Source organism: Xenopus laevis, chromosome 7L (assembly GCF_017654675.1).
Source record: "Xenopus laevis strain J_2021 chromosome 7L, Xenopus_laevis_v10.1, whole genome shotgun sequence".
NCBI classification, from domain to species: Eukaryota; Metazoa; Chordata; class Amphibia; order Anura; family Pipidae; genus Xenopus; species Xenopus laevis.
The window spans coordinates 139,239,963-139,257,658 of NC_054383.1; the positions used below are offsets into that span (position 1 = coordinate 139,239,963).

General features: G+C 45.3%; 1 protein-coding gene across 3 annotated transcripts in view; it reads left to right on the forward strand.

The window, feature by feature from the left end:
• ano7.L (anoctamin 7 L homeolog) overlaps positions 1–14,973 on the forward strand; it is a 45,018-nt gene extending 30,045 nt beyond the window's left edge. For 2 of the 3 annotated variants that reach the window (XM_041569924.1, XM_041569925.1), the window contains 17 exons: positions 1,684–1,794; positions 1,937–2,102; positions 3,876–3,966; positions 4,231–4,327; positions 4,716–4,859; positions 5,559–5,696; positions 6,012–6,110; positions 6,475–6,577; positions 7,419–7,530; positions 7,928–7,982; positions 8,923–9,020; positions 10,358–10,494; positions 10,850–11,055; positions 12,119–12,261; positions 12,375–12,465; positions 12,823–12,982; positions 14,394–14,973. In XM_041569924.1, coding sequence (XP_041425858.1) covers positions 1,684–1,794; positions 1,937–2,102; positions 3,876–3,966; positions 4,231–4,327; positions 4,716–4,859; positions 5,559–5,696; positions 6,012–6,110; positions 6,475–6,577; positions 7,419–7,530; positions 7,928–7,982; positions 8,923–9,020; positions 10,358–10,494; positions 10,850–11,055; positions 12,119–12,261; positions 12,375–12,465; positions 12,823–12,982; positions 14,394–14,428 — 1,986 coding nt within the window. In that variant the 3' untranslated portion in view covers positions 14,429–14,973. The remainder of the gene's footprint in view (positions 1–1,683; positions 1,795–1,936; positions 2,103–3,875; positions 3,967–4,230; positions 4,328–4,715; positions 4,860–5,558; positions 5,697–6,011; positions 6,111–6,474; positions 6,578–7,418; positions 7,531–7,927; positions 7,983–8,922; positions 9,021–10,357; positions 10,495–10,849; positions 11,056–12,118; positions 12,262–12,374; positions 12,466–12,822; positions 12,983–14,393) is intronic. The other variant, XM_041569926.1, reaches the window with a different exon arrangement.
• Positions 14,974–17,696: the final 2,723 nt, after the last annotated feature.

The window sequence follows — 17,696 nt, forward strand, 5'->3', positions numbered from 1 at the left end:
TTCCCTCCCTATTGTCTCCTGTCCCCCATTCCTTCCCTCCCCATTGTCTCCTGTCCCCCATTCCTTCCCTCCCCATTGTCTCCTGTCCCCATTCCTTCCTCCCTATTGTCTCCTGTCCCCCATTCCTTCCCTCCCTATTGTCTCCTGTCCCCCATTCCTTCCCTCCCTATTGTCTCCTGTCCCCCATTCCTCCCCTCCCCATTGTCTCCTGTCCCCCATTCCTTCCCTCCCTATTGTCTCCTGTTCCCCATTCCTCCCCTCCCCATTGTCTCCTGTCCCCCATTCCTCCCCTCCCCATTGTCTCCTGTCCCCCATTCCTTCCCTCCCTATTGTCTCCTGTTCCCCATTCCTCCCCTCCCCATTGTCTCCTATCCCCCATTCCTTCCCTCCCTATTGTCTCCTGTCCCCCATTCCTTCCCTCCCTATTGTCTCCTGTCCCCCATTCCTTCCCTCCCTATTGTTTCCTGTCCCCCATTCCTTCCCTCCCCATTGTCTCCTGTCCCCCATTCCTTCCCTCCCTATTGTCTCCTGTCCCCCATTCCTTCCCTCCCTATTGTCTCCTGTCCCCCATTCCTTCCCTCCCTATTGTCTCCTGTCCCCCATTCCTTCCCTCCCTATTGTCTCCTGTCCCCCATTCCTTCCCTCCCCATTGTCTCCTGTCCCCCATTCCTTCCCTCCCCATTGTCTCCTGTCCCCCATTCCTTCCCTCCCTATTGTCTCCTGTCCCCCATTCCTTCCCTCCCTATTGTCTCCTGTCCCCCATTCCTTCCCTCCCTATTGTCTCCTGTCCCCCATTCCTCCCCTCCCCATTGTCTCCTGTCCCCCATTCCTTCCCTCCCTATTGTCTCCTGTTCCCCATTCCTCCCCTCCCCATTGTCTCCTGTCCCCCATTCCTCCCCTCCCCATTGTCTCCTGTCCCCCATTCCTTCCCTCCCTATTGTCTCCTGTTCCCCATTCCTCCCCTCCCCATTGTCTCCTGTCCCCCATTCCTTCCCTCCCTATTGTCTCCTGTTCCCCATTCCTCCCCTCCCCATTGTCTCCTGTCCCCCATTCCTTCCCTCCCTATTGTCTCCTGTCCCCCATTCCTTCCCTCCCCATTGTCTCCTGTCCCCCATTCCTTCCCTCCCCATTGTCTCCTGTCCCCCATTCCTTCCCTCCCCATTGTCTCCTGTTCCCCATTCCTCCCCTCCCCTTTGTCTCCTGTTCCCCATTCCTCCCCTCCCCATTGTCTTCTGTCCCCCATTCCTCCCCTCCCCATTGTCTTCTGTCCCCCATTCCTCCCCTCCCCATTCTGTTCTTCATTTTCTCAATGTGCCAAGTTTGTGCCAACAGAGTGTCAGTTCCGCCCCCTCTCAAAAGCCACTCCCTTGGCGCCAGGTGTCAATCATGACTATGGGCGGCAGCATGTACCCACTGGTGTTATTGGCACCTGCATGTGCAGTGTTAGAGTTTGGTTGCCCTGCAGAGAATAATAATGGCCGGTTGCTAGGGAACAGGCATTATACATAGAGTATACCCAGGAGCTGACGCTCTAACTTGCAGGGGGCATGCTGGAAGGTTTTGGGGATAAGTACATGTTTGTTACATATTCTCAGCCTTCTATCTATCATTATAAATGAACTGAGATGAGTAAGAGATCCACTGGATCCAGTCACACATTGTGATGTTGTGTTTGTTGTTCAGTTGTACGAGCTCCTGTGCCACACGGTGTATGGGAAGCGCAAACACGCGGAGGTTGGAATTGAGCGGCTGCTGAACGAGGGAATCTATACGGCAGCGTTTCCACTACACCAGGTGAACTGGCCTCCAACTGACAAGCTGAACAGTCTGTTTGGGATCCTAATGGGAGGGAGAATAGTGTTTGGGTTCCTATGAGGAGTAGAATAAGAGAGTGGAGATGCCATACTGATTTATCTCTCTTACATTCTACTAACAGGGTCCCCATGAGATGCCCGAGTACGAAGTGTCCCCAGAGACCTTAAATCCTCGCCAGATCCTCTACCGATACTGGGCTCGCTGGTCCCAATGGTACAAGTATCAGCCCCTGGATCACATACGCGACTACTTTGGGGAAAAAGTGGCCATTTATTTTGCTTGGCTTGGTAAGTTCTGTCCATAATTACAAATAATAGTAATGTCTCAACTGTATCACCCCATCATTTACTGTCATACTGGGGTCCCCCTTTTTGTTCTTTCTGTGTAACGTTATGATACAGCCAACGACCTGCCTCCCTGAGCAACAACCCCTCACACTTTATCCCTCCCATTCCCTTTATCAGTTTAGTCGCTCTTCTCTGTACTTTCTCTATTTCATTACTGTCCCTTATTTATTTATATATAGTGATCATATCCCTTATATATTTATATATAGTGATCATATCCCCTTATATATTTATATAAAGTGATCATATCCCCTTATATATTTATATATAGTGATCATATCCCTTATATATTTATATATAGTGATCATATCCCCTTATATATTTATATATAGTGATCATATCCCCTTATATATTTATGTATAGTGATCATATCCCCCTTATATATTTATATATAGTGATCATATCCCCCTTATATATTTATATATAGTGATCATATCCCCTTATATATTTATATATAGTGATCATATCCCCTTATATATTTATATATAGTGATCATATCCCCCTTATATATTTATATATAGTGATCATATCCCTTATATATTTATATATAGTGATCATATCCCTTATATATTTATATATAGTGATCATATCCCCTTATATATTTATATATATAGTGATCATATCCCCCTTATATATTTATATATAGTGATCATATCCCCTTATATATTTATATATAGTGATCATATCCCCTTATATATTTATATATAGTGATCATATCCCCTTATATATTTATATATAGTGATCATATCCCCTTATATATTTATATATAGTGATCATATCCCCTTATATATTTATATATAGTGATCATATCCCCTTATATATTTATATATAGTGATCATATCCTCCTTATATATTTATATATAGTGATCATATCCCCCTTATATATTTATATATAGTGATCATATCCCCTTATATATTTATATATAGTGATCATATCCCCCTTATATATTTATATATAGTGATCATATCCCCCTTATATATTTATATATAGTGATCATATCCCCTTATATATTTATATATAGTGATCATATCCTCCTTATATATTTATATATAGTGATCATATCCCCTTATATATTTATATATAGTGATCATATCCCCTTATATATTTATATATAGTGATCATATCCCCTTATATATTTATATATAGTGATCATATCCCCCTTATACTGTATATTTATATATAATGATCATATCCCCTTATATATTTATATATAGTGATCATATCCCCCTTATATATTTATATATAGTGATCATATCCCCCTTATATATTTATATATAGTGATCATATCCCCTTATATATTTATATATAGTGATCATATCCCCTTATATATTTATATATAGTGATCATATCCCCCCAACTGTCTCTTCTCCAGTGTAACCAATCCCAACTTGTCTTTCCCCATAACTGATCCCTTCCATTCCCTTTATCAGCTTAGTTGCTCTTCTCTGTACTTTCTCTTTTATTACTGTCCCATTTGAATACTGTGGAGCAAAACTGCAGGGTATATTCCAGATGGGACATACAAATCTAAACCCTATAACAGTAGTTGCTGCAGACTGGGATTGTGCTACAATTAAGCTCATTACCCACAAGGGCCCCCAGCAGGTTCAGGGGTTCAATATCTGACAGTTGGCAGAAATCTCACAGCCGCTCTGACTGTCAGTTGTTGGTTTGTGGATTTGTTGTTGATTTGTACCAGTCTCTTGGCACAGGTTTCTACACAGCCTGGTTGCTGCCGGCCGCCATCGTGGGGACAGTCGTGTTTATTTCGGGCCTGGTCACCATGGGGAGCAACACTGCCGCGTACGTGTCAGCAACTCAATAATACGAAACTTGGGGACCCCCCCCCCGATGTGAGACCAACATAAGGGAAGTCAGGGAATGGAAACCTAGACAGAATGTCAGACAGGGGGGTATACATATATATATCTCTCAGAAGCCCCAGAACTGAAGTGGTAGAAGAGGGGTGTAATATTAATAGAGACCCCCAAGGCTGGTGCATGGGATCATTATCTGGGGATAATCCCACAAACACAATCAGATTTAATTCGACTGATTCCTCTCCAGGCAGCAGATCTGTCAGAGTGGGACGCGCTACCTGATGTGCCCCCTGTGCGACACCTGCAACAACTGGTTCATCTCCGACATCTGCCCAATGGCCAAGGTGGGTCCAAACACTGACGGGACCACTAGTGAATATTGGGGTTCATACACAGGCGACTCAGGGAGAATAGAAAATAAAACAGCCACTACCCCCCATTATATTCACCACTATAGGGACTTCGCTGCTTTCCCAGGCCTCCTGGAATATTGGGGTTGTACTGGATTGTTTCCATGTGTCCCCCAATCAGACAAGGGGAAATGGGATTTACCAAAACCCTTCAGGAGTCACAGCGGCCCCTCTTTTAGAAAGTGTTTAAAGTGGAGGAACCTCATTTTACTCTCTGGCTGTTATATATATGGAAAGTGAAGGATTGGGGGAGCTGATGCTTTTTATTGGACTAAAGACAAACAGGAGACTCCCCCCATTTGCTTTTCTCATGGATGCGCAGGTGGGGTACCTGTTTGATCACCCCGGGACCGTCTTCTTCAGCGTCTTCATGTCCTTCTGGGCGGTGACCTTCCTGGAATACTGGAAGAGAAAGAACGCAACACTGGCCCATCACTGGGACTGCATGGACTTCCAGGAGGAAGAGGTGAAGCTCCACCCCCCACATACACCCCCCATATACACCCCCCATATACACCCCCCACATACACCCCCATATACACATATATACACCTATATATGCCTCCCTGACACTAGACGGTGCTCACCCCCCTAAGCCCAGCTGCCCCCCACATATACAGAATCTATACAACCTCTGCCTACAGATTCTTGTCTGCACCCCCATAGGAAAAAGAGGGGACAATGGCAAGACCACCCTTCTCTTGAGATCCCCAATTTAATGACATAACTAGATGTGACTGGGCCCCGGAGCAAATACAATTTAGGGCCCCAAAACATTGGTAAGATGACAACCGCAGGGTCTGCACAATGGGTTAGTGCCTAGGAACTAGCAATAGGATGATGATGAAGATGATGAAGATGATGAAGATGATGATGATGGGGTGACAAATTCTGCAGTGCTACGTCCCATCAGCAGAGGGCACTGTGCAGCTACTCCATTAGTTTCTGGCAGGGAAACTAAAAATCATCTGTGTCCCCCCAGAGGTGAGCAGTGTAGTTCTGCTTCATCATTATCAGTCTGGGACCACCTGAAATACAAGGTGCAGGGGGGCTTCATGTGACCCTCAGTTCAGCAGCAGGTTCCCTTGTTGTTCTGTGTACTCAGCACCACTATATAAACATACAAATGTATTCATTAGGTTCACCCCATTCTGTGTCTCCCCAGGAACAGCCGCGCCCAGAGTTTGCTGCTAAGGCCCCCCAGATGGAGCAGAATCCAATCACAGGGGTGAAAGAGCCCCATTTCCCCAAGAGAGACCGACTGTCCCGCATCCTCACTGGCTCCATGGTCATCATCATTATGGTGAGGATTTGGGGGTACAAGCCCCCCTCTTGGGTTTGGGGGACAAAGCAGCCAATGAAAGTCTTGGCAGCCGTTCGACTGGGGAAATCACATACTGAATAGTGGGTAGAGTTCAGGCCACAAGCAGCTGGGAAAATCAGGATGTACAGATCCAAAGTATGGGTAATAGAGGCAATGTGTTTGTTAATAATTAAATCTGAATATGCAAATGAATACCATTGTACTGGTTGCAGCCTACGGCTAATTGCATTTTTAGCACTAGGGGTTCCCCATTACTGTGCCCACAAATTCTAACCCTGTGCCTCTTCCCGGCAGCTCTGCGTGGTGATGATCTTCCTGGTGTCGGTGATCATGTACCGTGGGATTGTCACCATGATGATGTACCACACGGGGAACAACCTCCTAATGACACAGGTGAGATGCCCCCAGGAACCAGGCACACTGAACCCCAAATCTTCAGCCCATTCCACAGGCTCCCGCTTCTTGGTTGTTTCTAGTCCCAGTGGATCTCAATTTCCTAATAATGCACCAGCCAGACGGAGGTGCTATTCTATTGCAACCCTATGGGTAATACTGGCTCATTTCATTGATAAGGGGTGATATTTGCCCTTTAAAGAGCACATTACCTCTCATGCTAGGACTGCGGGGTATTTGCTGCACATTCATTTAGGGGGTCCCCTTGCTAAGCACCCTATATATATATATATATGTGTGACGCAATATTCTGCTCCTCCATGGGCACCGCTCTGACCCCCGGCCATTTCTGCTCCGACTCCAGGCTGGGAATATCGCCAACATAAGCAGCTCCATGGTCAACCTGGTTCTGATTCTCCTGATGGGCCAAGTCTACACTTCCTTGGCTGAGAAGCTGACCCGCTGGGGTGAGTAGCCGGGGTCCTCCAAAGGGCTTCAGAGAACTGAGCCAAAACCCATATCATTATCCTACGTTAGAATTCTTGAAGTTCATCTCCCAGAGATGAAAGACCCCCGGCCCAGTTCTGCCCTTTGGCTTATTCTCTACATAACAGAGTTTTTTTCCATCAGATTCACTGGATTTGGGGAAAACCTGTCATTTGCAATAAACATATTGGGCCTGTCCCTATAGGGCTCAGATCTGCCAATCACCATTTTAGCCACACCCATTAAATAGAGGGGTGCAGTGAATAAAACAATAGGGTTCCCCACATCACTGTAGGACGGGCCCCAGTGGGTCTGATTCTATCGCTGTCTGTGGCCCATTAGCAGGTTTTGCTCTCCAGTGACCCAGATTTCTCTTGGCATCATGTGAGATGGTTCTGCTCAGTACTGACCCACATTCTTCCTAGTATTACACCAGCTGGTACTGACCCACATTCTTCCTAGTATTACACCAGCTGGTACTGACCCACATTCTTCCTAGTATTACACCAGCTGGTACTGACCCACATTCTTCCTAGTATTACACCAGCTGGTACTGACCCACATTCTTCCTAGTATTACACCAGCTGGTTCTGACCCACATTCTTCCTAGTATTACACCAGCTGGTACTGACCCACATTCTTCCTAGTATTACACCAGCTGGTACTGACCCATTTCTCAGAGTTCTTGTGTGTGTCACGGCCCATTGGACCTTCCAGGGAACCTGTAGCAGATAAGTAATGAGAGGTGCAGAGTGTGGGACTGGGTGGAAGTGGAATGCGTTGCTGTGTATAGTGATACTGTGCGCTTTGTTGTGGCCCCAGAGATGCACCGCACTCAGTCTCTACATGAAGACGCCTTCACTTTCAAGGTTTTCATCTTCCAGTTTGTGAATTTCTACTCGTCCCCCTTCTACGTGGCTTTTTTCAAAGGAAGGTGAGATGTACAGACACTAGAACTCTGTTCTGGCTGGTCTACCAGTGATTGGGGGGCTTTCAGATTTCGGGCACAAATATTCCAGATGTTGCCCTCTCATACAGAAGCCTCTTATGGTCCAGGCTGCTGGGTGGGCTTTGGGTACTGGGATATTGGGGGTGGAGTACTGGTTTCTAGGGAGTGTATGGGAAACTGGGATTGTGGGTTACTACATTGCTGCTGTGGGTTGGGATACAGAGAATTGGGGGGTTCCAGGCTGCTGGGGAGAGATTGGGACATTGGAGATTGTAGGGTACCAGGATGCTTGGGGTATTTGGGATACAGGGGTTTGTGGGGTGCCAATCTGCTGGGGGGAGATTTGGGTAATGAAATAAATGGGCTCTGTCGCCCCCTGCAGGTTCATAGGATACCCGGGGAGATATGGGAAGCTGCTCGGGATGAGAAACGAGGATGTGAGTAATAACTAAATCCCATTTTGGGTTCAAGCCCCTTTTAGGGCGCAGTCTCCCCCTTCACTGACTCTAACCCAATGGTGGGGGGGGCAGTCCTAGAACTTGTAAAGTTCTGACCTATACCAAATCCCAAACATTTGATACATGTGGGGAATTCTATAACCACTTCTAAATGAGTTCCCAGGCTGACATATAGATTGTGAGCTCCTCAGACAAAGGGGCCTGACTGCACCAATGCAGGGGCCGGAAAAGTGAATGGTACCTGCCGCAGCACCTGATTGGCTGAAGCCAGGCCCATTATAAAGCAGCAGTCAGATGTGTGTACTGAGTGTGTGTAGGGACAAGCCAGAGTCGGGGTGCTGCAAATTCATTACTGTCACCCTGAGTTCAGAACCCGCCCCAGGGGCAGATCATATTGGGGTACTGGAGCCAAAATCCAGCAGCAACAGGTACAATAAACCGGAACATTGCAGGAGCTGGAGAGGGCCCACTGCTCAGTCCTGAAGGCACACATGACCTGGGGGGTATATAATAATGTGGGGGTACATTTAATAATATGGGGATACATATAATAAATGTGGGGAGATATACATTAAATTGGGGGTACATATAAGAATATGGGGGTATATAATAAATTGGGGGTACACATAATAATGTGGGCGTATATAATAAATTGGGGGTACACATAATAATGTGGGGGTATATAATAAATCAAGGTACATATAAGAATATGGGGGTATATAATAAATTGGGGGTACACATAATAATGTGGGGGTATATAATAAATCAAGGTACATATAAGAATATGGGGGTATATAATAAATTGGGGGTACACATAATAATGTGGGGGTATATAATAAATTGAGGTACATCTAATAATATGGAGATACATATAATGAATGTGGGGGTGACACCCAGTAACTGTGTCTGTGTTGTGCAGTGTGGGCCTGGAGGGTGCCTCATTGAGTTGGCTCAGCAGCTCTTCATTATCATGGTGGGAAAACAGATTATCAGCAACATCCAGGAGTTCCTCATCCCGTAAGTGCCGGGAGTTATACGTAGGTGACTTATGTGGGGGTGTATAGAGTATGTTGGGGTGCAGAGAGTATGTGGGGAGTATATAGAGTATAAGGGGTGCAGAGAGTATGTGGGGGGTGTATAGAGTATAAGGGGGTGCAGAGAGTATGTGGGGGTGTATAGAGTATAAGGGGTGCAGAGAGTATGTGGGGGAGTGTATAGAGTATAAGGGGGTACAGAGAGTATGTGGGGGTGTATAGAGTATAAGGGGGTACAGAGAGTATGTGGGGGTGTATAGAGTATAAGGGGGTGCAAAGAGTATGTGGGGGAGTGTATAGATTATAAGGGTGTGCAGAGAGTATGTGGGGGAGTGTATAGAGTTTAAGGGGGTGCAGAGAGTATGTGGGGGTGTATAGAGTATAAGGGGGTGCAGAGAGTATGTGGGGGGTGTATAGAGTATAAGGGGGTGCAGAGAGTGTGTGGGGGGTGTATAGAGTATAAGGGGGTGCAGAGAGTATGTGGGGGTGTATAGAGTATAAGGGGGTGCAGAGAGTGTGTGGGGAGTATATAGAGTATAAAGGGGTGCAGAGAGTATGTGGGGGGTGTATAGAGTATAAGGGGGTGCAGAGAGTATGTGGGGGTGTATAGAGTATAAGGGGGTGCAGAGAGTATGTGGGGGTGTATAGAGTATAAGGGGGTGCAGAGAGTATGTGGGGGTGTATAGAGTATAAGGGGGTGCAGAGAGTATGTGGGGGTGTATAGAGTATAAGGGGGTGCAGAGAGTATGTGGGGGTGTATAGAGTATAAGGGGGTGCAGAGAGTATGTGGGGGTGTATAGAGTATAAGGGGTGCAGAGAGTATGTGGGGGTGTATAGAGTATAAGGGGGTGCAGAGAGTATGTGGGGGTGTATAGAGTATAAGGGGGTGCAGAGAGTATGTGGGGGAGTGTATAGAGTATAAGGGGGTGCAGAGAGTATGTGGGGGTGTATAGAGTATAAGGGGGTGCAGAGAGTATGTGGGGGAGTGTATAGAGTTTAAGGGGGTGCAGAGAGTATGTGGGGGAGTGTATAGAGTATAAGGGGGTGCAGAGAGTATGTGGGGGTGTATAGAGTATAAGGGGGTGCAGAGAGTATGTGGGGGTGTATAGAGTATAAGGGGGTGCAGAGAGTATGTGGGGGTGTATAGAGTATAAGGGGGTGCAGAGAGTATGTGGGGGTGTATAGAGTATAAGGGGGTGCAGAGAGTGTGTGGGGGAGTATATAGAGTATAAAGGGGTGCAGAGAGTATGTGGGGGGTGTATAGAGTATATTACTGCACCCCACTAATTGCTGAACCCCCACTGGGCTCCTTTGTCTCAGGAAACTGAAGTCCTGGCGCCAGAAACGGCAATTGGCCAAAGTGAGGGGCACTCAGCTGAGTGAGGAGCCCAAGCGCTGGGAGGAGGACTATGAGCTCATTGAGTGTGAGGGGCTCTTTGAGGAGTATCTGGAGATGGGTAAGTCATAGCCACACCCACAGCCACACCCTCCGCATGTCATTATAAAACCCACTGCAGCTTCACTTGCAGCACAAATTCCTCCTCCTACTTATTGTCTCCGCCCCTATTTATATATCATTGACATTGACTCCTCCCCATCCCTCTAACCCCTCCTCTTTCTCAGCTTCCCTATTGCTTCATTCCTCTTGTTGCCCCTCCTTCTTTCCTTGTGGGATGTACACTGGGGGGGGGTTACACATGGGGGAGACCAGTTTAGAGAAGCCCCTATGGATTTTGTACATTTTGCCATAAGAGATGCCAGTCTATGGCCAGTAATGGCCCATTGCTTTCCCTATCACTTGCTGTCTCTCAGTTCTGCAGTTTGGCTTCATCACAATATTCGTGGCTGCATTTCCCCTGGCGCCGCTCTTTGCTCTGCTCAATAACTGGGTGGAGATCAGACTCGATGCCCAGAAGTTTGTGTGTGAATATCGCAGGCCAGTGGCAGAGCGGGCACAGGGCATTGGAGTCTGGTTCCTCATCCTCGAGGCCCTGGCACAACTCTCTGTCATTGTCAATGTGAGTCACCTGTCTCATATAAAGGAGCGAGTAAGGGAGAATATAAAGGAGCGAGTAAGGGAGAATATAAAGGAGCGAGTAAGGGAGAATATGAAGGAGGGAGTAAGGGAGAATATAAAGGAGCGAGTAAGGGAGAATATAAAGGAGCGAGTAAGGGAGAATATAAAGGAGTGAGTAAGGGAGAATATGAAGGAGCGAGTAAGGGAGAATATAAAGGAGCGAGTAAGGGAGAATATAAAGGAGCGAGTAAGGGAGAATATAAAGGAGTGAGTAAGGGAGAATATGAAGGAGGGAGTAAGGGAGAATATAAAGGAGCGAGGATATAAAAGAGTGAGTAAGGAAGGATTTAAAGGAGTGAGTAAGGGAGAATATAAAGGAGTGAGTAAGGGAGAATATAAAGGAGTAAGGGAACATATAAAGGAATGAGTAAGGGAGAATATAAAGGAGTGAGGAAGGGAGAATATAAAGGAGTGAGTAATTAAACATACAAAGGAACGAGTAAAGGAGGATATAAAGGAGTGAGGATATAAAAGAGTGAGTAAGGAAGGATTTAAAGGAGTGAGTAAGGGAGAATATAAAGGAGTGAGTAAGGGAGAATATAAAGGAGTGAGTAAGGGAGAATATAAAGGAATGAGTAAGGAAACATACAAAGGAACGAGTAAAGGAGGCTATAAAGGAGTGAGTAAGGAAGGATTTAAAGGAGTGAGGATATAAAAGAGTGAGTAAGGGAGAATATAAAGGAGTGAGTAAGGGAGAATATAAAGGAATAAGGGAAGATATAAAGGAAAAGGGAGGATATAAAGGACTGAGTAAGGAGCGACATACAAAGGAGCGAGTAAAGGAGGATAAAAACGATTGAGTAAGGGAGTATATAAAGGAGTAAGGGAACATACTGTATAAAGGAATGAGTAAAGGAGGATATAAAGGAGTGAGTAAGGGAGAATATAAACGATTGAGTATGGGAGAATATAAAGGAGTAAGGGAAGATATAAAGGAGTGAGTAAGGCAGAATGTGAAGATAAAGTGTAAATCAGGAGACTTACTATAGCTATGTCTCATTTAGGCCTTCCTTATTGCCTTCACCTCTGACTTCCTGCCGCGGCTCCTCTATCAATATGAATACGACAGTAACCTGGATGGGTACCTCAATTTCACCCTCTCCTACTCCCCGCACCCCTACGTATCTGCCAACCACACCATGTGCAGGTAATAAGCAACTAACCTCCTACTACAGGTAGAGCCCCTATTGCTTCAGTTGTTACATAGCTTGAGTACAGAGTGGGTGCTGCCATACTGCTGCTCACACAGGTGTTCCCCAGGTACAAGGCTTTCCGGGATGAGGACGGGAATTACACTCTGTTCTACTGGAAGCTCCTGGCCGTGCGCTTGGGATTCATTATTGCTTTTGAGGTGAGGGGCATTTTGTCTGGGGCAGAAGGGGGAGTTGGGGGGGCAGGTTTAGGAGAGGCCATAGGGGCAGCCAGTGGCCTCTCTTTCTTTCATGTTGTAAGATTCAAGCCTCAGGGTGGGGTTAGACTGGGAGTCAGTGGCAATAGGGTGGGGCTGAGGGGTTAAATGATTGGGGGGCAATTGGGAGCATATTTTGGGCAAGTACATGAAAAGTTGGCTCAGAGAAACGTCCTGTGATTGGTTGGCTCCTTCCTTGTTGGCTTTAGAGATTGGCTCTAAGAAAGGCAAAAGTATTTCTATTCTCTCCCCACACTTTGCTGATGTCTCTATCCCCCCGCCCACCTTAATGCCCCCCAGCACGTGGTGTTCTTCAGCCTGAGGTGCATCGACTGGATGGTGCCCGACATCCCCGGGTCGGTGGAGATCAAAGTGAAGAGGGAGAGATATTTGGCCAAACAGGCGCTCGCTGATAACCAGGAGGTGCTGCTGACGGTGAGTCCAGGCTCCAGCTCCGCAGGTCAGTGACTGGCACCCTGTGCCCCCCGTGTTCTGGTGTCTCCATCACCCATCCATGAGGAATTCATTGTGCCCTTAACCAGGGGCCCTTCCACTCCAGACCCAGTAGCCCATCAATTCTGGGTCCCATTAGATGTCGTGCCCATGTGGTGCCCGTGTGGTGTCGTGTGCATGCCAATGTGTCTGTGCCAACGTCCCGTGTTGTGGCTCTCACACTGATGGGTCACATATGGGTGGGTTTGGGGCCACAGGGCAGTGTGGGTGCCCATAGCTTAGACTGATGAAGGTGAATATACGCCCCAGTGGAGATTCGGGGGGCCTTTAGTGAAAATGCCATTGGTTCCCTCTGAGGATCTGCTCCCCATGTGTGGGGGTTACAAGGCCCCAGTGGCACCCGCTATACACACAGCTGAACTGGGGGATGTCGTTGTACTCTGACCCCCCATTTATTTACACAGGAAACAAACGTATGTAACAGACCAGTGACACATTCCTGCCCTGCACCAATCAGGGGCCCCTATTTGCCCAAAGTCTAAACAAAGTGCGGGGGGTCGTTGCCCACATGTTGTCTGTGTCCTGTGCAGCCTGCGGCATGTAAAACTCACCCACATTCATTGTACAAGTAAGGACCCCTCCTCGCCCCACTGAGCTTACAATCTAAGGTCCCTATCACATTCCCATCAGTCCCTGTCCCAGTGAGTTTACAATCTAAGGTCCCTATCACATTCCCATCAGTCCCTGTCCCAGTGAGCTTACAATCTAAGGTCCCTATCACATTCCCATCAGTCCCTGTCCCAGTGAGTTTACAATCTAAGGTCCCTATCACATTCCCATCAGTCCCTGTCCCAGTGAGTTTACAATCTAAGGTCCCTATCACATTCCCATCAGTCCCTGTCCCAGTGAGCTTACAATCTAAGGTCCCTATCACATTCCCATCAGTCCCTGCCCCACTGAGTTTACAATCTAAGGTCCCTATCACATTCCCATCAGTCCCTGTCCCAGTGAGCTTACAATCTAAGGTTCCTATCACATTCCCATCAGTCCCTGTCCCAGTGAGCTTACAATCTAAGGTCCCTATCACATTCCCATCAGTCCCTGTCCCAGTGAGCTTACAATCTAAGGTTCCTATCACATTCCCATCAGTCCCTGTCCCAGTGAGCTTACAATCTAAGGTCCCTATCACATTCCCATTAGTCCCTGCCCCAGTGGAGTTTATAATCGAATGTCTCTGGCCCAGAGAGTTTACAGTCTGAGTCCTATTCACATACAAAGGCTGCAATATGAAGATAAAGTGCAACTGCCAGTGTAATCCTATTGGCCACTTATTAGGAATGTAGGTGAGTAATAAGTAGAGGGACGCAGGGTAGCAGGGAGTTATTATCACTCTCTAACTGATCTTTCCTTTCCCACAGGGAGTTGCATTTCAGCCCGCGGCATGAGTCCCTGATCCTTTGCTGGGGAGAATAACAAGTCGAAAGTCAGAGAGAGGGAGTGACTTATAGAACTTGTAACGCAGCCCCTCGGGGCCAGAGACACCCCTGGAATGACACTGCATGGGGGTGACAATGAGTTAACAGTTTTCGTGCCTCTGGGGCATCTCTGGCACTAAAGTCTCCCCCACCTTGTGGATCTTCCTATATATATATATATAACCTATAGGTGCAGCTACAGAGAAGCACAAACTGTTGGCTGAGCATGCTGGGAAGTGAAGTCCAATGCTGATTGACAGATGAGCCCCTATGGCAAGATCACAAGCACAACCCCGGGCCTGCAACATGGCAGCACCAAATGACTGTTATTTTTTATCATTTTTATAATACAGGGGATGATGGGAGTTGTAGTTTAGCTGTCAGACACTGATACAATGCATGTAGCATTAGTCATTATATTTCCACATATGAGGATAAGCACAAATGAGTTGGGGGGTAAATAATATACAAAGTAGATTTTGTTCTTCTGAGCCACTGCCTGAGATAAATAATATGGAAAATATCTCTTTCCTGCCTCTCATTTGCTGCTCAGGATTTACTGCCTGTATACGATACATCAATATCATATCTGTCCTCTCGGAGCCGCCTGATTGGCTGAAATACATAACATCTGCACATTAACACTGTGTCTCCATCCAATCAGATGGCAAATGATTTTGTTGCATGAATTACACCCCTTCCAGCTGGGGGCGCTGATGAGCAGTATATTCAGTGTGTCCCTAATATACAGGGAGAAGCGACATGGCAGCTCCCAGCACATGGACCAGTAACCGCAGGCAGTGGGGGGAGGTTCCTACATTCCAACTCAAATTGCCATAAATTGTCATTTCATATTTTATGCTTTTTCTCTGGGCAGTTTATATGACGAGGGGCGGGGTCTGAGCGTGTCCCAACTGCTGCACAATAACGACTTTTCCAGGCACGTCCCCCCCAAATGTTTGTGAGTAACAAGCCATGATATAAATACATGCAATAAATAGCAACATTCACTACTGCAGCGACAATGTCACTCACTCAGCTGGGAGTTGCATGGGAGTTGCTTGGGACGTTGCTGCTAATAATGTCAGGGTACCATGTATGAAAGGAGGAAACCATTAAAGGGATGATTCTGCCCAGACATGCGAATTACCAGTGAGACCCCCATCTGAGCCGAATAGGAGGAAACATTCCTCTTTGACTCCAACAATCAGACCAGTCCGTTATTAAATGCATCCGACCCTTTCTTGTACCTGTCTATTGTATCTGCCATTCACTTCCCACAATCCCACCGTTTCCCAGCTCTCCCTTTAATCTGATTGGCTCTCTCCAGTCTGATGGGAGGAGCTAGTGGTGTCTAAAGCAGCAGAGAATTGTATGGTACCCTTATATATTTATATATAGTGATCATTTCCCCTTATATATTTATATATAGTGATCATATCCCCTTATATATTTATATATAGTGATCATTTCCCCTTATATATTTATATATAGTGATCATATCCCCATATATATTTATATATAGTGATCATATCCCCCTTATATATTTATATATAGTGATCATATTCCCCTTATATATTTATATATAGTGATCATATCCCCCTTATATATTTATATATAGTGATCATATCCCCTTATATATTTATATATAGTGATCATATCCCCTTATATATTTATATATAGTGATCATATCCCCTTATATATTTATATATAGTGATCATATCCCCTTATATATTTATATATAGTGATCATATCCCCTTATATATTTATATATAGTGATCATATCCCCCTTATATATTTATATATAGTGATCATATCCCCTTATATATTTATATATAGTGATCATTTCCCCTTATATATTTATATATAGTGATCATATCCCCTTATATATTTATATATAGTGATCATTTCCCCTTATATATTTATATATAGTGATCATATCCCCATATATATTTATATATAGTGATCATATCCCCCTTATATATTTATATATAGTGATCATATTCCCCTTATATATTTATATATAGTGATCATATCCCCCTTATATATTTATATATAGTGATCATATCCCCTTATATATTTATATATAGTGATCATATCCCCTTATATATTTATATATAGTGATCATATCCCCTTATATATTTATATATAGTGATCATATCCCCTTATATATTTATATATAGTGATCATATCCCCTTATATATTTATATATAGTGATCATATCCCCTTATATATTTATATATAGTGATCATATCCCCTTATATATTTATATATAGTGATCATATCCCCCTTATATATTTATATATAGTGATCATATCCCCTTATATATTTATATATAGTGATCATATCCCCCTTATATATTTATATATAGTGATCATATCCCCTTATATATTTATATATAGTTATATATAGTATTTATAGCACAGATATAGCTGAAATTACAAACTGGAGAGCTGCTGAATAAAAAGCTAAATAAATTAAAAAACACAAATAAATAAAAATGAAAACCAATTGCAAATTGTCTCAGAATATCCCTCTCTACATCCTTCTAACAGTTAATTTAAAGGAGAACAACCCTTTAAAGAAACCGGAGCTGCCATATTGTTTGTGTGAGCAGTATATATGAGGGTATAACCGCCACAGCTAACCTCAGTTTACATGCACAAAGCAATATGGCAGCTCCCAGTGATACGAATAAATAGGAATATACAGAGAAGAAAAGTCGATAAGTTCTGCCTTCATATGATTTGTATGAGCACAGCACTGGGCAGAGATGAACTACAAATACACACAGGGGAGTGAGTGGGACACACAGTAGTAGGAGGTGTGAGTAAACAGGTGAGTATGTGCGTGTAAGATCCATAACTGAGCACAGAGGGAGGGGACCCTATAATTCTCCCCACACCCCACATTCATGCTCGTCTCCTATAGGCTGAGCACAAGAGACATTCCTGGGCCCTACGGAGGTGCTCTTCTCAGTTACTCCCACGTGGTTGCCCAGGGCACATACTTGTGTTGCACCTAAAGTAACTGACTTGCCCATGAACCCATGTCTGGAGCTGTGGCCCCGGAAGGGGAGTTACACCCCTCGTATCCTCCTCTTTCTAATGGAAATTGGCTCCACCGCCACAAACATCTCTACAGCGAAATATGCCCCCCCCCCGCCACGTAACCAGCAAACTGCCCCCGATCTGTTATATCAACAACTGCCCCAATAGCTTTACTCCAGCCGGAAAACTCGTGAAT